The following is a 27,051-nucleotide window of genomic DNA, read 5'->3' as shown; positions in this document are numbered from 1 at the left end:
AATCCCATGGCTGAATGAAGACCCAGCTGTCTCCCATCATATGGGGCAGGTGACGTTTGACAGAACTTAAAGAGCAGGAAGCTGGAATCAAGTCTTTGATCGTACCTGTGCATCTCTGTGTTGTACCAAGGCTGCCTCTGAACCAGAATGAAGCCCACAATGTGCATGGCCAGGCTGAGAAGGATGTTGAAAATCACAGAGAGCAGCAAAGGTGGGGAGATCAGCCGTCCCGTGGGTCTGAAAGGCACCAGCTTGGGGTAGGCACCATTCAAATTCACTGTAAAATAAATTCAAGTTTTATATGTATGAGAGCAGGGAAATGTTATATTCTTCAGAAGAATGGTGTAACTTCTTGGGTCCACACATCTGAGGAAATTGACAAGTTGAAGTACATCATAAACTGAGTGAACAATACAATAAATGGATTCAAACTGAAGTCATATGAGAAATTCTTAAGACAGCAGACATAGAACTATAAGATGCCCTCTTTGCATCTATTAAATGGGCAAAGACTATTAAATTATAGGTGAGGGAGGATTAAAATGCACACTGCTTGTGGGAATATAAATTGACAAAAACTCTCTAAAGGGCAATTTGGCAATGAATATGAAGAGATTGAAAAAATTTCCCAACTTTTTACATAGTTATTCCACTTCTGAAATTTTATCCTATGCTAAAAAAAATCAGAGATGTAGAAAGATGCTCATCACAGCATCATTTATGATAAATTATGGCACATCTATATAATGGAACAACATACAGTCACTAAGAAGTAATGCTTTCAAATATTTAAAAAATAAAATGAGGGGTAACAGCAACAAAATATAGAGTATGCAGCTCCAAGATCTCATCCCTACACAGAAACATTGAAAACAAGCAGAAATTTTAAGAACCAACTTTGTCAGAACTCTAAAAAAAATAGACAAAGGTTTACAGCATCCAAACAAATGCTTAATCAAGAAAAAGGCAACTTAAAAATGTTAGGAAAGTTTTGTGCAGTTCTACTTGCCCTTGCCTGCCTTCCCCCAGCTCAGTGGCAATCTTGAAAATGGTAGTACACATGTCCTGTGGGGACCCTGCTCCCTGATTACAGAGAGGGAAGAGCAGACTTTATCCACAAGTTATTTTGTATGTCTGTTCTAACTTGTCTGGGGACTTCCTGAAGTACAGTGCAAGGTGCTCATCTGTTTCACCTAATGCAAAACTTACTTGGGATGGAAAGCAGCATGCACTGCTCCAAAGCACTGTAAGGTTAACAAACTACCCGCAGTCACCTGGAGCAAAAGATTACATTTGATACATAAAATAAATGCCTAAAACCTGGCAAGAAAAGCTTAAGTAAATTTCTTTAGGAAAGTATGGTATTCACAGTCACCTGTGTGTACTGGGAAATACAGAAAGCCATGTACATGCCCAGGGCAAGATTCATGCTCAGAAAAAAACAGAAAAAAACTCTACACTTTCAGCTCTGGATGATCTTTAGACTCAACACAAGCCTGGCTAAGTGTTGAAGTGCCCGGCATTAGAACCAACCTGCAAAGACTGGGAGAGGTATTTCTGTGTTCACATTTTTTACACTCACAGAGTTCAAGGAAATCTCTGTCAAAACACTACCTGAACAAAAGCTAAGGGAACAGAGATTTCAGTGACCACACATGACAACTGATACAGTCTTTACAAAAATAATTTAGAAAAGTCACTAAACAAATGGACTACTACAGCCTTCAAAAAACAGAAAAACAAAGAAAATAAAGCCCAAGGGAAAGGGGAGAATCTGATTTCCAGAGTTAAGGCATTATAAAACTCAATGGAACAAAACAAATTAACAGAAATCATCTCTGAGGAAGCCCAGATATTGGACTTACTGAGCAGAGACTTTAAAACAACTGTCATAAATATGCTCAAAGTACTCAGTAAAATCAGGAAAATAATGCATAAACAAAATGAGAATGTCAGTAAAGACAAAAGAACCAAGAACAAGGCTTGGAACACTCCAAAAGTTAGAAGACAGGTAAAGGAGTAGAGATGGGAAGACTGCATTCACAAAAGTGATAGATAATTCAGGAGTGTGTGGTAACACAGACCCAAAAGAAGAAATCTTTTGTGGAAAGAAAGTGCTGTTGAGAGATTCAAGTAAAATTAGGAAAGAGAAGTGATCATTGCTGTCAATGGAAGTCATTGAAGAACTTGACAAGAGCAACATCAATAAGGTGGCTGCTGAAACATAGATAGTAGCTGCTCCCCTGAGCCCATTCTCCAAAAACAGAGCTTTTGAACAAGTTTTTTAAATGATAAGTTGGCATGATGGTTGTTAAGATTATGATGAGAAGATATAAGAGGAAATAATGTGAAAGCAAGACTGTGAGGCATGTAGAAGCAGCAATCTAAGACTTGTACTTTTTCATGTGTCAGCAATGTGCACCCTTCCAGCTGGTGGTGGCTGGAGCTGGCTCACACTGGCTCACAAGGGCCAATTCCTGCTAAATTTGCAAGCCAGTTTTTAAACACAGTCATCATTAAAAGTAAATTATGTAAATTTACAATTAAATAAATATATCAGAAACAAAGATAATGAACCCCCCAAACTGATAATTTCTTAACTATTCTACATATTTAGAATTATCTATGTCCTTGAAGTTAATAATGTAGATTAAACTTAAAAGTGTGTCATGTCTGTTGCCATTATATTGTGAACAATTTTTTTTAACTGAGGAAATATTCTCCTAGCCTTCAAGAACCATTATCCAATTCAGCAAATAAGTTGCTCGCATCACTGATGAATGGTTGAAGTTTCAACTTAAGTTTTCATTGCTTTGCCATTCAAGTAAAGAAAAATGTCAACAAAGATTCACATTAAAGCGAATTCAGTCATCAATAGCATAGGTTTACTATGCATACAAGAATTTGGTAAAACTCAGCTAAAGCATTTTGTGAGAATCAATTGACTAAATGGAATTTGCAAGAAAGACATTGCATATTTTATTATTTAAAAATTGCTCATCACACTTTTTTTTCCAGTGAAGTTTATAATAAACTTACGTGCATATATGTACAAACATTTTTTTGAAAGCCAGCTATTAAACATTTGCCAGCCTACCACTGCCTCACCCTAAACACCAGCTCAGGCCAACCATTCAAATTCATGCCCTTAAATGTTAGAATCTGGCTGATTGAAATGACAGAATTAGAGATGGCAAGTGGAGAAAGTGTGTATACACAGCTAGTTTCAAAGTTTGACAATAAGGGGGACAGCAGATAGTGGTGGATTTGGGTCAAGGAAGAGCTTTCAAAGAAAGAAGCTATGGAAATATATTTGTATGCTGATGGCAATGGTCCAGTAGCCCAGAGAAAAATTGACTAGATCTTGAGAAGCTAGGATTTGGAGATGGAAACATATAAGCTATATATTAAGCACACTTCACCTATAACTGTACCTGAAAGCATACCAAAGAGTGTTCCTGATTTTCAAGGAACTTTTTTATTTTAAATATTTAGTGACCTTTTATGGAAGCTCCATTTTTTGGTGTGAAAAACAGCAAAATAACTAGCCAGCTTTTCCTTTGATAACATTTTCTTTCAGGGCTCAAAAATGAAGACTGTTTCCTCTTTCCCCCTCTCTATACACCTTTGGGAATAGCCAGACATTGCATGTGCTGCAGCTGCTCTCCCCCCTCTACTGGACCAGCCCTTCTGGGGCTGAGGGAGGCAAGCTGAGGGGAGCACCTCTAGGAAGAAAGTTATAAAAACGTCTTACTCGTTGCACCAATAAGAGTTGTAATGACCAGATCCTGGAACAGAAACTGGTAATTTGATAGGCTGTTCGTCTCCTGAAAATAAAAAGGAAAACAGCTCAAAAGAGTCGTGACCTTCTGAATGAAGCTTGACATCCATTTCATTCATTTTGTCACGGCAGCATAGGATTGGCAAGCAAATTACCAAGGAGGTGGTGTGGTCAGGGGCCTGCTTATGTTGGTGGGTGTACTGTGAAATCCTGTCCCACCAGGAGGCCCCGTTAAGAGCTTTCTGGACTAGGTTCTTTGTGCACCACTATTAGCCCTGGAGAGGGGAATATCTCCCTCTATCAGATTCATCTCTGCTCCCTTCCACTTGTTTGCAGAAAAGTTGGGATTTGCTCTGGCACACTAAAAGAGTACGTTTCCAATAGTAACAAGTGACAAATGTGTGGTATTCTTACCTAAATCTTACTGATGAAAAATGACAATAACTGAATCATTTGCATTTTGGGGTATCATTAGAAAGTCCCTGATAAAGCACTTTGATATTCTTGAGAGAGAAAAAACATTTAGGTCTTACAGATTTCAAGTAACTTAACCCTTGGAAAGGAGATAATGATGACCCATGTTCAACTCTAGTTTTGAACAAGAATTATTGTGATTTCAAAATAGGACCAAATTTCTATAAATAGCTCTTTTTCTCCAGTTCATTCATTAGTGGAAAGACATAGGTAATCTGAAGATAACAGAACTAAAACTTTCAACCCAGGAGCAAGAGAGCAAGATGTAGAGATGAATTTAGATGTACATAGATATCTCCAGCACAAATAGAGCTCCCTTTCTCTTTGTTAGTTAATGAAGAATCCCCCATATGTTGAGTCCACAAATAGTAGTCATATTTTCTCCTTTTATGTTTGGTTAAATGGTAAAAGCCATCACAAGACCTATGTTCTTTTGTAGTATGACATGCAAATGTTTAAATCCCTGTGTTCAGGGAATCAGGGATATGCCGACTTGTACTAGATCATAAGAGTCCATTGCTAGATTTTCAAAAATTTTGTGAACACAGACAATATAAAATCTTAAATTATACAAATTTACTATTAAATTATATTGAAAACAGAGGTAATAAATACTCAAAACTCAACACTTCCTAATCACTTTCCTACACTTTACTTTTATCTATGTTCTTGAGGTTATTCACAGGTCTCGTATCTATATGGTGCAAGTACTACATAATGATATTCCATTGCATGTTTCTCCCCAACTCCACGTTCAGGTGGATAGCTTGAAACCAGCCATGGCGGGAGTATTTACACCACTAAAATTGGCAAACATTAATAAGCAGGGCTTATTTTTCCAGGGAGAGCCAGTTTTGAAACATTCCAGCACCCAATCATCTCTTTAATGAGTGTTATTCGAGGGGAGAGCTACTGTGGATTGGAAAGACAAAGACCTGGTCTAAACAGGCGAAAGCAACAGCAAGAGAGAAAGTGATTTATTCTATTCTGATCCTCAACTACCACTAGGTAATTCTCTGTCAGAGTCAGAGAAATCACACCAACAACTTTACCTGTGCACATTTGTCTATTTCTGAATTATTTCCAAAACATTAAAGATCATTTTAGAGGGGTTGTTAGTGCTCAAGTCTCCTATTTGTTCTTTATTTAAGAAGTTGCCAATTGAGAGTGCACTATCCCTGTCTCACTTCTCTCTAACCAAGAGGCTAGGTCCCAAGTCATACCCAGTAGAGCAGCAGAACACCAATATATTGAATCATGCTGTACAGAGCCATGTACTTAAACATGCAAAATGAGGTGACAAGGGCTGCACGTCCTTCCCTGTGTGAGAAAAGAAACAAAAAGGTAATGAGATGAAAGTAATGGAAAGAAATGAGGTCAGTTATTCTGTGCTGTTCGCCTGAGCTCAGGAGAAAAGATCGAAAGTCTGATTATTCCATTGTTTGCCTGACAGACTGGGCAGCCTTGAGCCAGTGGGAGCTGGCTGTCAGTGTGCTAAACGACTAAATTTTCCAGAAAGGCCAATTCCACTCCGAGGTCCACAGGCCTTGATCCAGCCAGGGAGCCAGATTTAGTCACTCATCCTTTCTGCAGACATTAGTTCAGTTCAGAGTCTGGGGACTTGGGCTGGTCCCAGATCTCATACCTACTCACTAACGTGATTTGGAAGGTCATTTCCCTTCCCTTGGTCACAGCTTCTTCATCTGTGAACCGAGGAATATGAGTAAGATTGAGGGCTTAGGGGCTATTTTCGTGCAGGTGCTTCAGGAGTTTGGCAAACACTTTATTCAAATTTCACTTGAGAGTCCCACCTTTTTCTAAAACTGGACTAAAATAATAAACACACTCAAATTAGTCACATATCAAACTTAAATAGACTAGAAACAATGGGGATGTTCATTTTTGTTACTATTGTCTTACTTTGAGTAAATAGTGTATATTTAAAGCATGAAATAAATTATGAAATACCACTTTTTTTTCTTTCCTTTTGGAAAAAATAGAGTGTAAACTTACTTCTGGTCATAGTGGTTTCCTGGGATTCCAAAGCCTGATCCTCACACCAAGCTTTTTCCTGTACCAGGGCTTCGCTGCTGCCGTCGCTCCGCCTAGAAGGCAGTGTCTCCCACCCCTCACTCACCTCCTTAGAGAGGCTTTCCCATGCACCTCATCTGGTGCAGCCAATTCCACCACTCCAGCATCTTCCTGCCTTTCCAAGTCCCCTGATTTATCTGCACATGTGCTTACTGCCTGACTTCACTGGAGGAAAACGTCATGAGATGGAAGGACGTCTGATTTACTCACTTCTGGGTCCCCAGTGCCTCCAACTGTTCCTGGCACTAAGTGTCTACCTTATAAATATTTGTTGAACATGTGAATAAATTAAAACATTGGAAGGAACTAGCCACATCATTATTATAAGGTGATGGAAGGAGTATGACATTTGTAGATAAAACACATTTAAACAAAACTAATTCTAATGCAGTCCAATCCTATGTGACTGTGTGAGTTTGAGTAGTTCTCTGAGCTTCAATTTCTTTTGTTTGTTTACTTAAAATTTTTTCAAATTTTTATTGTTGACACTATTACAGATGACCCCATTTCCCCCCCCCCTTTGGCCCACCTCCACCCTGCCCCACCCCTAAGCCTCAATTTCTTTATTTGTAGAAGAAATAGTGACCATTCCTACATCTCTAGGCTTTTTGAAGTACAAGAAAACAGGGATTAAAGCACATTTTAAACTGTAAACACATAGCAGTTATAATAACCAAAAGCAGTCACGATGCTAACTATCTCTGTCATTTAAATAAAATGCAACAGACGTACATATTCAGTGGTGGAGGGAGAGAACAAAGGACCAAGGGAAATTTTAGTAGAAGCAGCAAAGGTAAATATTTTGGAAACTAGAGATGGGAAGCATTTCCCAAGGCAGCATAAAAAGGCAAGAGGAAGGAAGGCAAACAGGGAAGAGAAAGTTTCCCTCAGTCCCCCACTATAAAATGTTTAAGGAGATACATTTAAAATAATAGCAATAATAATAATATAATTAACACTTTCAAAGCCATAACAAGTTTCAGATTCCAATTTTCTAAAAATAACCTATTCAGTGGCTTTCATTAGAAATACCACTGCTCTCCCACAGTTAATTTTAGCTCTGGGTAAGTCCACTTGGGAGTAGAACGTTTGACTTCATCTCTTGCAAAGCACCCTCCCCACCCAAGGATGAAAAACTTCCCTGGTCTTTGACTTGCAGAACAATGGAATCTGATAAGTCAGTCAGAGAAAGACAAATACCATATAATTTCACTTATATGTGGAATCTAAAGAACAATATAAATGTACAAACAAAACAGAAACAGACTCACAGATACAGAGAAGAGACTGATGGTTGCCAGAGAAGGGTGGGTCAGGGGACTGGGTGAAAAAGGTGGAGGGAATGAAAAGTACAGACTGGTAATTACAGAATAGTCATGGGATGTAAAGCACAGCTTAGGGAAAATAGTCAATAACATGGTGCCAGTTGGTTACTGAAAATATCAGGGGAAATCCTTTGTAAATATGTGATTGTCTAACCACTATGCTGTACACCTGAGACTAGTACAAAATAATACTGAATGTCAACTGTAATTGAAAAAATAAATAAATAAATAAATAATAAAATGAAAAAAAACAGTGGAACCTGTACCTAGAAATCAAGAGAGATTAAAACAATGCTGGTGAAAACACTTACTTACTTGATAAGTTGAGGTACACACTCAATGTTTGGAGTTTTAGAAGTGAAAGGTGAGGCCACAGATGCCTCCTGCTCTGATAAAGAGATGCCCACATGAGCCATTTTCAAAGCCTGAAAGCAAAGAGTCAGCTTACGGTGCATGCACACTCACATACATCTCTCCTGAGGCCTCATAAGAAAAGGGCCAAATAAGCTGTTCACAACATGCTGGGACACCCAGTAAAAGAAGTGGGAACTTCAGAACAAAATTTTACCCCATTTAGTCTCTAAGGACCAACTGAGTTATTGCAGTTGGGAGTCAAAACTCTCCCAACCCTCAGTATCAGTTTCTCCATCGAGAGGAGCGGGGAGAGTGTATATCCCAGGAGATATTTTCTCTAAAGGGCTCTGGGCAAGTACAATCCAGTGTGAGACTACGGTCCCCACACTGGCACTACTTACCCCACAGTCATTGGCTCCATCCCCGCACATACCTACAAAGTAACTAAAGGAGAACCACCACGTCAATTATAGAAGAGATCAAAGCAATCTTAAATGCTAATTTCTCTAATTAAAAAGATAAAATGAGCTTTCTTACTTAGGGCTCAAACTTATTATTTCAAGGGAGTTTCCCTAATAGTCTGGTTTGACTAAAAAGTAAACTTTGACGCAGCAGTTGCTACAATGGATAAGAATTCCAGGACGGCTTGTCCCAGACTCCAAGCGTTCCAGGGAGACCTGCACTTCACTGTCTCAGAAGCAGCTTTGTCAGCTGCAAGACAGGGTCTCACAGTTACGCATAAGACGGCACGGGGAATGGGGAGGGCACAGCACTTGAAAGCAGAAGATTGAGATCTGATCGGCCTGCTCACTTCACTGTTTGGACTATCATTTTTCTCTCCTACAAAGTGTTAGGTGTATTCAGCGAAGTGCTGTATGGGAAAGTGCCTTATGAATTCTAAAATGATAAATAAAACTTGCTTGTTGGTGCTGTTAACAGTTCATAAGGAAAAAATTGGCCGTGTTAGCAGTCACTCAACAAATAATGCAGTGCCAGACCCAGAAGTTGAAGAAAGAAAATACATCTGTTCTTCAAACAGCTTTCTGAGGCTGAGCGAATACTGCTCTTAAGTCATTGACAAAGATCATGGGTAATCTGCTTTTTAAGGTAAGAGCACTCTGACAGCATTTACAGAATCTGCTGGGCCTCTTTTTACTCGCTGCTCTATGAAGGCAACTAGGGTGCGGCCTGGGTTCTCAGCCACGTGGAGATGGGGCCTTCTGAGCGGAGGCGCCTGCAGAGCGACTGAATGGAGGAGCAGCAGGACGGAGCAGCAGTGAGCAGGAGGAGCCCTGTCTCTGTGGTTGAGCAGCAGAAGGAGAGGAAGCCTCAGGATTATGGGTTCCACTAACAAAAAATAAATAAATAAGCAAAGGGTCCCAAAGGACGGGCACTTTATATGGACTGCCCATTCTATCAATGGAAACCCTCTATGTTCGAAGAGAAATTCTCTCTCTGATTCAGGGTGGAGAGGATGCTTTGGCATAGAATGTTTGTATATTTTGAAGGTTATTTGAATCTCTTGTCATATAAATGTCCCTATGTCATAGCTGTGATAATAGTTTGTACTAATGAAGTCTAACTTTTCATTGCCCGTTCGGGAGCTGAGCTCAGTTTACCTCTCCAGGCTGTTTCTCACCACACCTGTTCATGTCCTTATGTTCTAGTCAGTGGTTCTCAAGTCTGGGTGCAAGACTGATTTATGTGGAAAGCTTTGAAAAAATACTGACTCCCAATCCCCATGTAAGCAATTGAATCAGAACTGCTGTTTTTTCAAAGCTCCCAAGGTGACTGACATGTGCAGCTCAGTTAAGAACCACTGCCCTAGCCAGAGTGACTTCCTGTACCTCTTACTCTCCCCTGACTGCCAGGCCCCCAGGCACTTCACGCCACCAGAATTGGGAAAGAACCTACTCCAGTTTCTGAAATTCTTCCACCAGACTGGATTTCTGCCCAGGAGACATTCTTGCAAAGATGGTCCCATTCATCAGTATCTGTAAGGAACCCAAAAGAGAAATATTTTATTATATCAGCTGGTCATACATGAAATAATTAATAACACATAACACTAACAGGGTAATGATATCCATGAAGGAAGAAAAACATTCTTTTCCAAGAAGTCTTCCTTTGGATTTTAAACAGACATTGGGACATTGGTCATCAGATAAGTGACCAGGGAGATCAAAATCAGTAAAGATGACTACTTCATAAAAATATATGGTGGAAATGATGACCTACAAGAATTTAGCTCAGCTGCCGTGGAGAATGGAAAAATCCTGAGCTTAACGGAACCTTAAGCCAGTAGAGCATGAGAAATTACAAGGCTTCCAGGAAAAGGAAATGAGGCGACTGCTTCTCAGAAACTTGTTCAGAACTAGCAGAAAAACAGCCTACTGGTGAAATAGTAAAGTAGCTAGTGCAGTCTTGATCAATTATAAAATTCAGCTGATATCCCAAACCTGATTTGGACTATGGAACATTGATGGTTTGGTGGTATAAGAGCCTCTACTGGCCCCTCCACCTGATCTCCATTCTACAGAATCTAAATTATCCTGTGTTAGGTCTGAGGGCTCCCTGCTCCCCCGGCAGTAAATTCAGCTTAGTAAATTCAGCTTCAAAGTTTTTATTCTTCTTTTTTTTCTTAAACAGTGCCTAAGATGGTGAGTAATTGAGTGCAAATAGATTATCTGCCCCTACTATGGGTTTATTCATCATCAAGAAAGTTCTTAAGTTTGACCCTTTTCTAGGTAGAGGTCCTCTATCAAAAACCTAGTGAAATTCCTCCATTCCTAGCCTGTTTTCTTGTATAATTGCTGGGTTTCCACTACACTGTGAGACTCCTAACCATGGCAATGTAGTGACAGCTACCCACAAGTAATGCTGATGACTTGAGAAGTCACTATTAATCCTATAAATCAGCAAATTTCAACCTTTATCATCTCATGGCACACATAAATTAATTATTAAAATTCTCCTGCATACCAAAAAATATATTTTGGTCAATTTGACCAAAACACTGGATTGCTATTGTGGGGTTGACTGTTGTAATTTTTTTATTTGACAATCTAAGGGGAAAAGAAGTCAGTGCCCCTGACTAAATAGTCAGGTATAAATGATGGAAAATTGGCTAATCAAGCTTACTTATTTTAAATCTAGTAGGAAATGAGACAACAGTAACTGCTATAAAAATATCTCCCTCTTTTATGATACATTCAATAGGTATCTCTTACCTGTTTAGAGGTTTGAAATTACTGAGGGTCATTCTCTGTAAATGACATTGTCAGCATCTTTACCAGGAGATCAGTACCATTTAAGAACTTACCTTTGGCAGTAGGCTGCTGAAATGTTGACTTATAACCTGAAAGGATTTTCCACTTAGGGCAAAATGATAACTTCCTTCTCTGTTATTATCAGAGACTTCTTCCCTGATGTTAATGTAATTATCCTGCAAAGCAAGACACAGTTATTTTAGACTTGATAGAATGTTTAGGACCACAGCATATCTGACAGAGGACAGCAATGGCAGTCCGGGGTCTCTCTGTAAAAGTCACACACTCCACTCCCGATTCCTCAGGGAAGCACTTTCTCTTTGCTAGATCAACCTTTGCACATCACGACCTCTGTAGTGAGCAGAAAAATAACACTTACTCATGTCCTGTTCTCAGCCTGATTTGATCTCGGGGAGTCCAGACAAGAGCACATCTCACACATTTCAAGTATAAAATACAAAAGCACTGCAGCTTAACAAATCTCTCCCTGAAGTGAGAACTTACAGGTTTTTTCCTTAGAGAATTAATATCGTTCCACAAGGACACAATAGAGATGAGATACTGACAAGATTGGGGATAAATGAATAAAGCTTTCTTCCCTAACCTGAAGATATAGTCTGATTTTTCAATTCACACAGTGGTACCTCTCCTAGAGATTAAATCCCCTTTAAACTCAAGAGGGTGGCTGGCAAGCAAGGGAAAAGTGGGAAATTAGATTCCCGGCCCCATTACTATATTTTTTCTCACACAGAGCCAAAAGCTTTTAAGTTTAAAAGAATGGATTATTTCCAGCACCCAGGAAAGCACTGGACCTCAAAGCTCAGTTGGAAAGATATGGAAACTGAGCTCTTCACACTGCATATGTGTTAGACATTTGGAGAAGTAAGTTGACCCCAGGTCACCTGTACGGCTCATACAGCTCTGCCAGTCAACGCTGCTCAGTCACCAAGACTATGAAACAAGTTAGATGACATGGCAGAAAGTCTGTTTTTAGGTATACCTGATTCCCGTAGGCAATGTGTTTCTTCTCTTCTACTACATTCCAAGATATAGATGCTGATGAGGACCCAGCACTTTCATTTGCTTCAATGAGAATGACTTTCTGGCCTTCAGAAACCATTCCAGACTTTCTGGCCACTGTTATTGCAGTCTGAAGGTTATCACCTAGAAGAAAGGAGGACTATCCTAACATGATGCTGAAGAGATAGAACGAATTCATAGAGGGCCTGGAAAACTGGGGTAAGGAGTTAAGGCTTTTTTGTAGGTGTGAGGAGAAATAACCTCTCATGTCTCCCTCAGCCCTGATCGTCCTTGATTTCTCCACCCCTTTCTGGTTCTTGCTGCTTCTCATCTCGTTACTTCATGACCTACCATTATATTTTTTCAGAGAGTGGGAAGGAAAAACAAAAGGGCAAAACTCAATTTTATTTCTGTCATTTGTTAACAGCTTGGTAACATTTAGCAGAGCTAACTGGTTTTCATTTTTGTTTTTAGTCGTCACTCGAGGACACTTTTCATTGCATTTCAGAGAGAGTGGAAGGGGGAGAGAGAGAGAGAGAAACATCAACATGAGAGAGACACATTGACTGGTTGCCTCCCACATGTGCCCCAACTGGGTCCCTGTGGGGGTCAAGCCTGCAACTGAGGTACATGTCCTTGGCTGGAATCGAACCCAGGACCCTTCAGTCCTTGGGCTAGTGCTCTGACCACTGGCCAGGACAGAGCCTACTGTTTTTACATAGTATCTGGTGGTTCCACTTCCAGCAGAGATGGAGCAAACCCATTACAATCTATCTCTCCCACTGACAACAATGGAAAACTGAACAAAAATACAAAAAGCAACCTTGAAAGTAAACATAAGCAAGCAGAATGTGAAAGAGAGTCAAATTTGGAGAAACAATGTACAAGGTGCTAAGATTCTTGGCTTTTTTTCCTCTTTCCTCTCCAATATTTGACCCTAGAACTGTGCAGGCAGCAAAAACTCTGAGAAACTAGCCTTTCTGGCCAGAAGAACAAGGAAAAGTAATGCCTGAGGGCTTAAGAGTTATGAGGGAAATCTTGGGAAAGAAAGACCTAGGCAAGGAGACTAATTCAGTATGTGTGAACTATAGTAAGTCTCTGGCCCAAGTCAGAGCTGTGCACGTGCAGAACAAATCCAAAGAAGAATAGCAAAGGCAATATTAATCACCTCCTATATTTCTGAATTTATCTTGAAAACAAAACAAAATTCATTCTTCAGAAAATTTTAATAGTACCCAAAGTCTCAAAAACATCATATTTGAAATATTTAGGATACTCAACATACAGTAAAACCTGTAAAGTACGGCATATTCTCAAGAAAAAGTAATCAACAATTAATTGCCCATTCCAAAATAACCCAGATGTTGTAATTATTACACCATGGTTTTAAAGGAGCTACTGTAAGCCTCCTCCACATGGTAAGGTTAATACCCTTGAAATAAATGACAAGATAGAAGCCTAAACAGAAAAAAATATACTCTAAAAAAGAACCAAATGGCTACTTTAGAAATAACCAATATAATAATTGAAATTGTAAATATTCACTGGATGCACTCAATAATAGAATGGAGATGAGGAGAGTCAGTGAATTTGAATATAGAGCAATATAAATTATACAATCTGAAGAACAGAGGAAAAAATCTTAAAAGAAAAGAAACTGAAAAATATTAAAAAGACTCACATTTATGTCATTAAAGTCTTCCAAAAAGAGGAGAAAGAGACTGAAACAGGAAAACTGTTTTTAAAGAAATAATAGCTAATGTGTCCCTAATGTGTTTAAAAATTTAAATTTACATATTCAAGAAGCTGAGTGAACAATTCAGTGAGAACCAAATCCAGACACATAATCAAACTGCTAAAAACCAAAGTTAAAGAAAAGATCTTAAAAGCAGCTGGGAAAACAATCATTACATATAAGGGAGCAATGATTCAAATTAACATCATCACAGATTTCAGATTAAAAATAATGGAGGCAAGATGACAGTGAAGCGACATCTTTAAAGTACAGAAAGAAAAAAACTGCCAACTCAGGCTCCTATAGCTAATAAAAATATCCTTCAGGAATAAAGTAAAAATAAAGACATTTTTAGATAAAGGGAAACTAAAATAAATTTTTGCCAGAGAACATGGTCAAAATGAAATGCTAAAAGAAATTATTTAGGCTAAAAGAAAATGATACCAGAGTGAAACTTAGAATATGAGGAATGAAAACATAGGAACAGGAACAATAAAAATTTGGGTAAATGTAAAAGCCTATTTTTCTTCACTTATGTCCTTTAACTCTTAACTGTTGAAAGTAAGATTTTAATTGCCTGGTGGGGTTTTCATTGTCTGTCATTGTCATACACATGAAAACTGTAACATAAAGGAGAGAAGGTACAGAAGGTTTATGGTTGTAAGGCTTCTTGAAAGGGTAGGTATGGATGTTGTAATTCCTGGAACTACTAAAAAATAAATAAGATCTGGCTGGCTATCCTTAGCATAGGTTTCTACCAAAATCCTTACGAAGACCCTTAAAAGAGCCAGCTGGTGGGAAGGACCTGCTGTACCCTGAGGCTGGAAGAGTATGGGGAGCATTGAGAGCTAAGAGGTTTCCTCCACCTGCCTCAGCAGGACACCGGCAGCTGGTCTGCTTTGCAATGCAGTCCCATTTTGCATCCCACCCACTGGGGTTCTACTGTTTAGGATATGCAGCCCAGACCTGAGCCTCAGTCATCCGACAAAGATATATAACAACCTATTTAAGAAACCCCAGTAGCTAGATAGGAAAAGATCAGGCAAAACAACCAGAATACATAGGGTCAAAGTAGCGCAGCTGCAGGAGACAGATAAAACCTGCATTAAAAAAAAAAAAAAAAAAAAGGTTTTCTAGAGCCATTCCCACTACAAAACATGATTTAAGAACTTAATTCAGCAGGTAATTTGGAAAAGGTAATAGTCATTTTTGAGACTTGAGTTTGTGGTTTGAGAAAACTGGGTGCAAAAAAAAAAATCTTAAAGCACAAAGCAAAATTATAAAAACATAACAGCCACAAGAAAAAAGAAACTGAGAGGACAGATCCAGGAGGCCTGTCATATGGATAATAGAAGCTCCAGAAGGGGAAAAGGAAGGAGAGAGAACAAAGGCAATAATTAAATGAACAACAGAAGAAATTCCCCTGAGAGGGAGAAGGCAGATTAAAAGAGTTCACTATACTCCAGGCCAAATTAATGAAAAATGACAAACTTACAGGCACATTCTGGCAACATTTCTAAACTTCAAAGTTAAAGGAACAGGATTATATGCAGAAGAGAACAAGTCACCCCCAGCGGGCTGACACTGAGCCTATAATATGCGACACCAAAAGCAGAGGACAAAGGAAAGACGCCGACAGATTATTAAGAAAAAAAGGAACATAACCTAAAAATTCTACACTCACTCAACTGTCAAAGAAAGATATTCCAGACTGTGTGAGATATCAGAGTGCATAGCACCCTTCTATCCTGCCCAAGGACAATTCTTGAGAAAAAATTATAACCAGGCAAGGAAAAAAACAGGACAGAAATGTAATATGAGGGAAAAAGTAAAGAGGAGGGGGTCAACTTTTATTTCTACTTAAGGCTAATGATTAAAGGTGGATTATGAGAATGTGTAATATAGTGCAGAATAAAGGGGTTTGAAACAGAGGTCTCATAATGTGGGGAAACTTTAATAAGTAGTAAATTAACTCAGCAAGACCTAAAAGTTGGATTGAGGGACTGGAAAAGGAGAGAGTAAAAGTGGTCCAAATGTCTCTTGGATTGTGGAGGCGGGACTAGGGGGATGGGAAAGTACAGAAGGGAATGTAAAATATTCTGGAGTTCCCAACAGTAGAACAGGGTTCAGGGGACGTGGGGTGGGGAAATATTCTATCTTGGTAACACAATTAATAGAGTTGAATGCTTCTGACTATGAGATCAGGGAAAGGGAAGACATACTCAGAAAATATGAATGCATTAGGAAATCATTTATTCTCAATTCAGAAACATTCCTTAGGGCATTTCACAGATTTCCTTGCATGATCCTTTCTCACCACTCCATTATTTGTGTGATTTGGGGTTTGTGAGTAGAAGTAGAGAGGACAGCATTTCTTTTACATCTCCAGAGTTGTAGATCTCATTATTGATGGGCTTTCAGGGCAGTTTCCCACCCACGCTGACTCAGCAGTCTTCTTCCCCTACCATTTAACAATAAAATAATCATCTGCATGGCTTATATCTTCTCATTCAGGTGATATCTCAAATGTCCCTTCTCAGAGATGGCACCTCATCTAAAGTAGCCAGTCAGACACTTAGCCACATTACCCTGTTTTGTTTTATGTGCCTCATAACATTCATTGCTAGTCGTTTATTTGATTATTTGGTTATCGATTGATTGATTTTCTATCTCATCCCACCTGAATGGAAGCTCAGTGAGTACAATAACTTTGCCTTTTTGTTGTCCATCTCCAGAACTAGAATGGTGTCTGGTCCACAAGTCAGCAATATTTGCTAAATGAGTGAATCTGTATTTCCATATCAAATTCTTACTGTTTCCTACTTTTTTATATATACCTGTGATCATTACTGTCCTTATCTGGGCTGAGATGAGCTCTTCCAGGATGGGTTTTGTCTCTTCCTTCAATCGATTCTCCAAGATCAGCAATCCCAGAAATATCAAGTCTGATTCTACCTTGTCCCTGGAAGTATATATGCATATAAATATATATGAATGATTGAACAGAAATAGCACATTGTAGTCCTTCTTACAGGAAGCAAAACAAAAAGACAAATATCTTCCTATCAGAGTGGTGCCAACTCATTCATTCAAGTACCATTCCTGAGGCACTGAATATGTGCCAGGAACCATCCAGACAGGAAGGAAACACAAAGATGCTGAGACATTTACTCTGACTGAATCAAGAGGAAGAGAGTTCTCATTAAGCAAAAGATTGGCTTTACCCTTTGTGGAGGATGAACTAAATGACCACAAAGGTCTCTTTCATCTGCTGTGGTGATTTTCATTACCTCACCTGCTGGCAACCACCAGAGAGGAGCTCTACCTCTGGCACAAAGCATAATGAAAAATAAGTGAGGCACGAGAAAAATATAAAATGCCAGTTTTTCTACAAGCCAAAGCTATAATAAATAACATTTAGTCCCAGGGGTATGAAGCCATAATCTCAAAAGCATAGTCTCTCTTTAAAGACCAACCTCCCTCCTCTGTCTCTCATCTGGTAACTTTGCTCTTCTACATAAAGTATGAATGTTTTTGCAGCAAGTGGAGTCTCTGAGGCCCCCATCCGCTACAAGGACATTTCCAAGACATTCCAGAGGACCAAGTGCAGGGGAGTGCATTTGGGGTTGGGGACTCAAAGATTCTTCCAAGATTCATTTATCTGTGATGCAGACACCTCTAGTAGACACAAGAGCAAGACATCAACATTGCCTATATCTGGCTGAAATAGAGATGAAAGCAATGCCCAGAAAAGCCACTTTGCCTTGCTGGCTTTGTGTGCTTCACATTGGCCATGGGGCATGATGCTTCCAGAACACTGCTAACACCTCCACCAGAGTGGGAGGAACTGGACATAATCGAAACTACTTGCCTCAAAGCAGGCTTGGGAGGATGTTTCCTATTCTTCTGAACCTGGAATTTAACTCTCTCCACGATTTGATTCTATACCATCTTTTCAGGTTCATCTATCACTAAATTCTTCACCCACCCTAATCTCCAGTCAGATTGGACCACTCACCAATGGTATGCTCTCTACTCAACCATTTCTAAACATTTGCTCTAAACATTCTTTCTTATTTCAAAAAAGGTTCTAAATTCCCCATGATCTGTCACTGAAATCCATCCTTTATTTCAAGGCCTAACACACATGCATATTATATCTACCTCAGATTAGCTTGTATTTATTCATCCATATATTATCATTCTTTGCTATCTGATCTATCTGTCTCAAAACTGCCTGGTTCAACAACAAGTTAAAGAACACCCACATAGTACTAAACACAGAGGAGGTGCTCGGCCAATGTTTGCCTAGTTAAAATGTTCTGATGTCTGCTGTTATTGTTTGTTTTTGTTTTGAGGGTTGTGTTTTTTTTGTTAGTTTTCACCAGAGAATATACTTTTCAATGATTTTTTTTTTTTTTTTTAGAAAGAGTGGAAGGGAAGGAGGAAGAGAGAGAAAGAGAGACAGAGAAAGAGAGAAATATCGATGTGAGAGAGACACATCGACTGGTTGCCTCCTGCATGCACCCTGACTGGGGCCAGGGATCAAACCTGCAACCCAGGTTCGTGCTCTTAACCAGGTATCAAATCTGAGACCCTTTGGTGCATGGGCTGAAGCTCTAACCACTGAGCAACACTGGTCAGGGCTGGTGTTATCGTTTTTTTGCCAGGCAACCTAGGAAAATTCATTTCCTCTTTCAGAAATTCTGCTGCCAGAGGATTCGCAAAAGAATTGAAGTTAGTTAGTCCGTCAAGTCAATAATCACTTACTGATACCCAAATAAGTGGAAAAAATAGGACAAAAGAAAGGGGAGAGAATATACAAGGACTATAGTAGCTCCTGACTCCAGGGATTCCACATTCAGTTGGGAGGACAAGATTAGACTTGACCACCTTGTTCATATATAAGGCTTGGAAAGGTATCACGATGATGCAAAAATAAGAGTCCTTTGGAGTCAGAGAAGAAGGTGTAATCATTTCTGGGTGGAGTGGCTGGAGAAGTCTTCCTGGAGGAGGTGATATTTGAGCTGGCCATTGAAGGATAACTTAGTTGATGCCTGATTGAGGTTCTCCAATCCTTCTAGTGGCCTTCATATCCAGGCCTAAAGCTTTTGATATTTTCAGAGATGATATGACATGAGCAAACCACAAGACATTATATCAGGCAAGAAAATGGCTACAGGGCCAAGTAGCTGACATAGTCTCGTGGCCTACCTTGGCACTCATATTTCTGGTTCCTCTGGCACATGGTCTTTGTAAGGTTCAATGCATAGTAATTAGGAGTTCAGAGCTGTAACCCCAGCTCTGCTCCTACTTTGCTATGTGACCAAGGTAAAATCGCTTTCTTTGTTTGGTAATCTATTTCTTCTTTTGTGGGGGGAAAAAAATAAGTGGCAAAACTATTTCATTTCCAAAGCTCTAACATTCTTTTCATGAATATTCAGTCTCAGCCAAGAAATAAAGAGGAAAAGCAGTCCCTTAATGGGCCTCAAGCAATGCATCTTGGAATGGCATGCTATCTTTTCCTGCTTCTTGCATAGACATTATATCTCTTCCTGAAGCATCTAAAAATAATAAGGAATGACTGTAATACAAAAGGAGCATTGTCACCCTTGTGACCACACTCCATGCCCTTATAATCCATGTGACTTATAAAGGATTCAATATGCATAAAGTGGGCCAAGAACCCTCAAAGAAATTATGATATCTGCTGGAAGCACTCTGAGTAAACACATAAATATAAGCACAATCACAACAGAAAGAATGTTCTATGCTAATCAGGGATTAGCAAAGGTTGGGTAAATTAATTTAGCTAGGAATAAATATAATGCTGATGTGGCTTTAACATAGGAGGGGCAAATGAGTGACCTGAGTTGATTAAATTGCAACAAATACACAGAGTTGCAACAGCCAAAGTGACCCTTAAGGGTCACATTAAGCTGGCCCCAGGGAGAGTGACCCAATATGCCCAGCAATCCAATACTCGATGACTTTAGATGAGCCACTTCTGCCTCTAGGTCTTTCTGCCCATTCACAAAGTGACAGGGTTGGGACACATCTGTGATTCTCAGCAGGGGTGATACTGCCTCTAGAGGACATTTTGGAAACTTTTTAGACATCTATCTATGCAAGATTTTCTGCAATGACCAATGCACAGTGAAGAATTGCCTTGCACTCCACATGCCCTTTGAATATTCTACAGGACATGCATAGACACTAAAAGATTATTTATATTTTCCTAAGAAAGTATAGGCTTATATTTTTTTTATTATACTACATAGCATACTATATCATAGTATATATAATACAACTATAGTATGTTAAACAAATATAAAATTGTTTATACTTCCCCTAGCTCTGTTTTACATATAAACACAAAGTATTTGTGCACATTTTTAATATTCTATTGAATTTTCCAGGAATGTAAGTACTGTGTAAGTTGAAAGGAGACTACGCTGTTTTATGAAGTTTTACCAAGAGTTTTAAACCATTTCACAGTCACCTCACTGACAGCAAGGCTGCTCATGCTATTTGAGACTTCAGTGTATAACACCTGCATCAGTCTGCATTCCCAGCTGTTTCAGCCCTAATGATTTTACACACAGGTGCAAGCAACGTATTGCTTCATTTAGTTTTAATGGAGCCTGCTAAGCATTTATGGAATTATCTATTACTTTTGTAGTACATTGTATTTTCTGCTTTTATTTTAAATGTATATAGAATGGCATCATTTATTTTTACAAAGAATGTGTGCAGATTATATACATATAATTTATTTTAGTATATAAAAAGAAGTGGTACAAAATATAGTTACAATAAGAGATTGTTGTTGAGTCTGACAGGGTTGAACATAAATACATTAACCCTCCTAAATTTAAAACCTTAAATAACAAAATAAGCCGTGATTATCTCCAGAGCAATGTTTCCAATAATGGCTGGAATGAAGTACTGGACATAGCATTGAAGGTGAAATAAACATGATAGCCTAAAAACAGCAGAAGATAAAACAACAAATAAAATTGAACTAATAGTCCATTTTAGCTTTGGAGGATTCCTATTTTAATCTAATCATATCAAAACTTTCTCTACAATGGCCACTCTGAAGCTTTTCTTGTTTTTCTACAAACATCACTTGGTTTATGTAAGTCCGAGCTATATTTTTTCATTAAGTTGTATATGCCTTATGAAGAATTTTTTCAGACAAATGTTGTTTTCTAACTTTCAACTAATTCACCAACTATAATTTTAAAAATTAGCTACTTGTATTTGGTTCAAAATGGGGGCATGACCATAATTTCACACTATGAAACATCGTGTATAGTCAAATATCTGTTTTCACACAGCTGTACAATCACATCTTATGTCACAGTGTATGCAGCTATTTCTCTTAAATGCTCCCAGCCAGGGTTCACATCAGCTTTGTGATCAGGCAGGATGGGGATGACTGTATCCCTGTGGACTAACTTCAAGGGCATTTCATCCATGTGGATCCAGCACACTCGCTATGTTGCTGAGTCCCCTGCCCAGCCCAGCACATCTTCCCACCCAATCATCTTGCTTTTTGAAAATCTCTCCACTCACCTTGTCAAGGCAGTGGTGTGGTGGTCCATTTCTAGCTTTTTGTAGGCCAGTGCTATGACCCGGAATCCCTGTGTCGTGTAAATCTGAAGTTCACTAGCAAAACTAGTTGGTACTGTTCAGAAAATAACACAAGATTAGTAGGCAATATTTACTCCTCAGTTGGTACTGGTGAAGAAATTCTTTACAAACAGGCCCAATTCTTGACCAAAAAAAAAGAACCACATCTCTAAAAAGGTATATGACAAGTCAGTGGATACCCACCCTCAATACAACTACATTGTCAGGACTGATTTCTTGGTTTTCAGTGAAGCTGAAATGAGAAGGAAGCATTTCAAAAACAAAATAAAAGGTAAAAGGATGGGAAAGTGTATAATTCTTTTTTCTCCAGTTTAACCAACAAACACTTACTGACAATCTACTATGTGCGGGCATTGGCTCTGCAGAGATTATACTGCAGGACCCACTCTCGGGATCTCTGTCTAGTAGGGTAACAGACAGTAGACTAACAAATGCGATCGGATGAGATCATTGCTGTGACCGAGGCAATGGCAATGTGCTAGGCTATGGAAGCACTTAGACAAACATATGCCTGTCTGAGAGGAAGTGGTTAGATGAAGGAAGGGAAAGAGCATTTTGGCCGAGGGAGCACCATGTGCTCAGGCACGAACACATGAGGCGGTCAGCCGTGAGTAGGTAGTTCAGCTCTGGGAAAGCACAGAATGGGAGGATGGGATAGGTAAGGAGTATCTGTAAAGTCAGATCATGAAGGAGTTTAAGATTTTCCTGGAGCCTATGGGAAGCAACCAAAAGAAGAAAAGTGGAAAGTGATAGCATAGTTATAGTAGGTGATGGAAAAACTAATCTAGTCAGGGTATAGAGGGTGAATCAGGGTAGGGATAACTGGGAGCAGGGGGTCAATTCACCAGCTATTGAAGTGATCCAGCAGAGGGAAGATGAGGACCTGGGCTGATGGAGTGATAGGGACATGGATTTCAGGACAGAGGCACAGACGGAGAGGGACAAATCTGGAAAGAACCTTAAATTGGGGAGAGGGGGAGAATGGTAGTATCTTTCATCAAGATGGGAACTATGGGAAGTGAGAAAGAGAATCTTGATTTGGTATTGAGTTTGAGATATAAATGAATCATCCTATTGGTAATGATCAATAGGTATTTTGATTCATAGATCAAGTGCTAAGGGGACATATTGGGGCTAGAAATACAAATTAGCCAGCAGAATTAGTCTGTTCACTTACCTGTCTCAGGTTGGCAAAAGCTGGCCACCTTCTCTGGTGCACCTTTCATGAATGCCAGCCTGTCACCCCCCATCTCTTGGACAATGACTGTCATCCTCTGCAGTGCTGATGAGAATGGGAACTGATGCAGGACTGCAATTCCTTCCACTGGGACCTGGTTGAGGGATGGGGAATGGAGAGGGACATGCCAACATAGCTTCCACCTATTGAAAATTAAAAACTATTCCTCCCTCAATCCTGTTTTTTATCAAATAAGGGAAATGTTCCCACCAATTTTCTCATGTGGGCCTGATGGAACTTTCCCCTTGAGGTTGGGTGTTGCAGAGTGGATAGCAGACAAGGCTTACCTGGCTGGCTGTTTTGCAGGGCTTAACTACCATGGCGTGTGCTGGCACTCCCTTGATGTGGAAATTGTCCCCAGAAATAGCCATTTCCTATTTCACAAATGAAATTTTTTTGTTGTAGAAATTTATTTCTTGTTCATCCACTGATACCCGCCCCTTGAGAAAATTCTCAGACCACCTCCATGATTCTCACTTCCTTCCCTTGGCTAGATGGAGGTGAACCAGTCTTATTTTGCCACAGAAAAAAAATAATGCATTGAAAATGCTGCAGAACTTCAAGGGCAGACGTGTCTGAATTATTCATGCAATTTATCCTGCCTTCTCTGTTGGAATGCACTGCATAAAGAGCTCAGTCTCTATTTCTGAAGAGCTTCACACGAAAATAGTGAGCATGAATAACCAGACTTATTGTGTGTGAGGCAAGCACCTTGCTGTCTTTCTTTCCCTGGAGTTCATAGCTGTTCCTGCTCTTCCCTCTCAGTCTAATTTGAATTGATGGTCCTCAGGGTTCAGCAAGGCAGGGACTGTGATGTACATGGTTAATGCTCAGTAAACACTCAGTAATTGCTCTAATGATGACCCTAAATTATAGTCAAATGAACCTTTCATCAAAGATGTCAAAATGCTTTGTAACCATTGCATTGAGTGGCTGAAAAAAATCTCAGATTGGAAATTGTAATTCCTACTTTAAAATGCACAAACAGTAACCCAGGAAGGGTAAAAGATCAGCAAAGTCATGTGAGACATGATTACAGAACCACATCCTACTAGAGTTGGAAGGAACCCTAAGGGTCATCTTCTTCAGAGGGGTTCACACACATAGCAATGGAGCCCAGAGCTGCACCTGGCTGCAAGGGATGGAGGTGGGCTTGGGGCTGAGTAGATAAGGATGTGTGTTCCCTAAGCTTTACCTTTACTCCCCATGTCAACCACAGCAACTCTATTTGTTTATTATAAGGTGCTTCTGAATAAGGTTTCCTTTTAAGAGAATATTCCAGCGTTTTTGTTTCATTTTATGTGAACATTGCTGGTCTACTTCCATCCCCTCATTTTAAGGTCATGTGAACCAAGCGCCAACAAGAGAGATGCCTTCGCAGGGTCAAGTGCTCAGCTAGAGCAGAGCCAAAACTAGAACCGAGAGAGCGAGATTCCTCTTTCTGAACAGCACCCCTTGCTCCTAAATCTACTTTAAAGTCTCAACAAAAGCTCTCATGTTTCCCTTTTTGTGTTTCCAGCCTTGGAAACAAAATTGATGCAATTTTAATAGGAATAAAACTCACGGTAACAACGAGTTATCCTAAGCATGGGGGAGCATGTTTCCTAATCTCCATGTTCTAGAAAACTTTGAAACCAAACATTGCTCATACTACAATCTGAAAATTTGGAAAATAATGATATAATAATTATAACTACATTAACATAATTGAGCCTGTAATAGCTGCCAGGAATTTTTTAAGGGCTTCATTCATTCCATTTCATCACAATAACCCTACCATGGAGATACAATGTACGAGGAGGAACCAGGCACACACTGGCGTGCCACTCACTACTTATGTACTCCATATTGGAGACCTCACATTTTATATGTATTGACTATCTGTGATAAAACTTGTGTGGTTCTGGCACTGAAGAAGCTTTTTAGATTCTCTGCAGATCAGAGGCTTACCCAGTTGGTGGCTTCAAACATTTTGATGTCCAGAGGGTCTCCCTGGATGGTCTCATCGAGAAGGATCAGAGAGTGACAGCTGGCCATAGCGGCACACAGTGGGCCCCAGGGCAAGGCCCTGCCCGAGGCAAAGCTGTGCACTTCCTGGAAGCTAAAGTAGAAAGGGGAAAGGGCTTCAGTACAATTCTCCATCCAAAATGGAGCTTCCAGAGGTGACTTTTTTCAAAGAAATTTTATATGCTTTGTTATATTACATGCCCACTCTCCGGTCCCCCCAAATGATTAGTGCTTCATTCAGCTATCATCCTTACATGAGTTCCGTGAGATGAGCAAGGTCTTTGAGGTTCTTTCAAGCTCTTTCTTTCCTCTTTTCTTGACTCCTTCTCTGGCATGGATTTAATTCCAGAGGTATGGAAGGAGCTAGAAGAATCACCTTTAATTCTAAGCACATCTACTCCCACTCCAGTTATGACCACTTCATTTCCAACGCTGTGAGACACAGCAGCCTCACTCACGCTATGGCTATCTGTGTACAGCTGTATCTCCCTCATTAATCCTTCAGGGCAGCACTATGTCCTCTGTATTTCTCCAACATATTTGATGTTTGCCCAACATGAGACAGTCAAAAATGTATGAGTGAATAAATGAATGAGTAGGTACTGAAAACCTGAAGGAGCATAACTGTAAAGAAATATACCTTAAAAAACATTTTTTACAGGGACACTGCATTCCCCTCTTCCACCCTGGCATCGAGTGCATCATATTGCAGTCATCACTACCATCACTTCCTACAGAAAGTGTCTTCACCTAAAACCTACTGAGATACAACTCCAATGTCACATGCAATGTGCTTTCATGTCCTCAAGTTCAGCCTCTGGCTCATTAGAGGTCTGTCCTCTGCAAGCTGTTGTCAGTCCCTTCTTAACTGTGAAGCACAGTAGATGGCCCAGAGAGCAGCTCTTCCTAGGAGGACTTCTGATGGCAGAAGGTGCTCCCTGAACATTGAGGCAAAATGTGTTCCTTGGAGCCAGTCAGAATCTACTTGTTCTCCCTCCTCCATGTGTCAACTTTTGTGGACCGGCTGGGCTATGCCCTCTCTTCCCCTCCCTTCCTCTGGGGTTACACAAGGACCTCTAGCTGTGCCTTCAATATGCAGTTTGCAGACCATTCACCTTTCTGGTTAGTTTCTTGAAAAAGTTGTTATTTGTCATAGTTTGCCTTAAAATGTGGTCTTGAGGATCAGACTATTATTTCTCGTGATATGGACACTGTGTTTCTTTAAATACTGCCTTGGGTTGCTCTAGCCTTTTGTTCTCGGAAGCAAGCCTCCACGTCACAGTGTTAACTCCTAATCCAGCCGTATTTCTTCCTGGCTTCTTCATTCAAGCTTCTCTAAGAGTTCAAAAGCTCCAGGCTGATTACCGACCCTATTGATCCTATCTATTATTATATATGAAAGAATCAAGTTATCTTAGTGGTTTACAACAGCCCCGGGTATTTTAGTAAACATGTAAAAGGAAGAAACCACTGGCACTGTGATTAATGTGGAAGCTTAAGCTCACACCGAAAAGAAACGTTGATCATGGAAAAAGGAATCTTATTTTTAAGACGGCACACAGTGTCATCAGTATGTAATTCTGAATTCCTGAGATTGGGTCAGACTCTGGTTTACGCAACAAAGAAACTCTCTGCCATCCCTGGCCTTGTACTTTTATTTGAATGCCTGTCATTTATCAGGTTCAGGTGGCCCAGGTAGCGTGCCAATGGTTCTGTAAGTATCTGGCACACTGGGCAAGCCCTTTCTGGAAAAGATAAGAATTACTAGAGCTCACCTTTTATAAGAAGATATTTAATAGCCAAATCTCAGGTGCTTACTTCTTACCTAGGACTCCATCTGTTTTCTTTCATGTTATGAATTAAATTTGGCAATATTTTTAACATTTTAAATTGTTCTTTTAGTCATTTGAAGCCAACTTTCACCCTTTTGAAGGAAGGCAGGAATAAAGAGTAATGGGCCTGTTAATCAATGGCCTAAATATTATATCAATTATTTTTATTTAAATTTGACAAATTACATTTAGAAATAAAAAGTTTGATAAATAAGTTTGATGTCAAGTCAGCAAGTAGAACTGCACTCAAAGGATGGGACACATTTA

At 39.6% G+C, this 27,051-nt stretch overlaps 1 protein-coding gene across 1 annotated transcript in view; it reads right to left on the bottom strand.

Moving 5' to 3' along the window:
* ATP13A4 (ATPase 13A4) overlaps positions 1-27,051 on the bottom strand; it is a 94,852-nt gene that overhangs the window by 11,650 nt on the left and 56,151 nt on the right. The window contains exons 14-26 of the mRNA XM_087817814.1: positions 24,896-25,046; positions 23,233-23,319; positions 22,886-23,039; positions 21,631-21,742; positions 16,887-17,011; positions 12,295-12,458; positions 11,348-11,470; positions 9,940-10,019; positions 8,427-8,469; positions 7,987-8,096; positions 5,479-5,575; positions 3,755-3,827; positions 106-277 (exon numbers count right to left, since the gene is read on the bottom strand). Of these exons, the coding sequence (XP_087673940.1) occupies positions 106-277; positions 3,755-3,827; positions 5,479-5,575; positions 7,987-8,096; positions 8,427-8,469; positions 9,940-10,019; positions 11,348-11,470; positions 12,295-12,458; positions 16,887-17,011; positions 21,631-21,742; positions 22,886-23,039; positions 23,233-23,319; positions 24,896-25,046 (1,491 nt within the window). The remainder of the gene's footprint in view (positions 1-105; positions 278-3,754; positions 3,828-5,478; positions 5,576-7,986; positions 8,097-8,426; positions 8,470-9,939; positions 10,020-11,347; positions 11,471-12,294; positions 12,459-16,886; positions 17,012-21,630; positions 21,743-22,885; positions 23,040-23,232; positions 23,320-24,895; positions 25,047-27,051) is intronic.

Source organism: Miniopterus natalensis, chromosome 6 (genome assembly GCF_054644295.1).
Source record: "Miniopterus natalensis isolate mMinNat1 chromosome 6, mMinNat1.hap1, whole genome shotgun sequence".
In the NCBI taxonomy this organism is placed as follows: Eukaryota; Metazoa; Chordata; class Mammalia; order Chiroptera; family Miniopteridae; genus Miniopterus; species Miniopterus natalensis.
The sequence above is the reverse complement of the archived record's forward strand: the minus strand, read 5'-3'. Positions and strand labels throughout refer to the sequence as shown.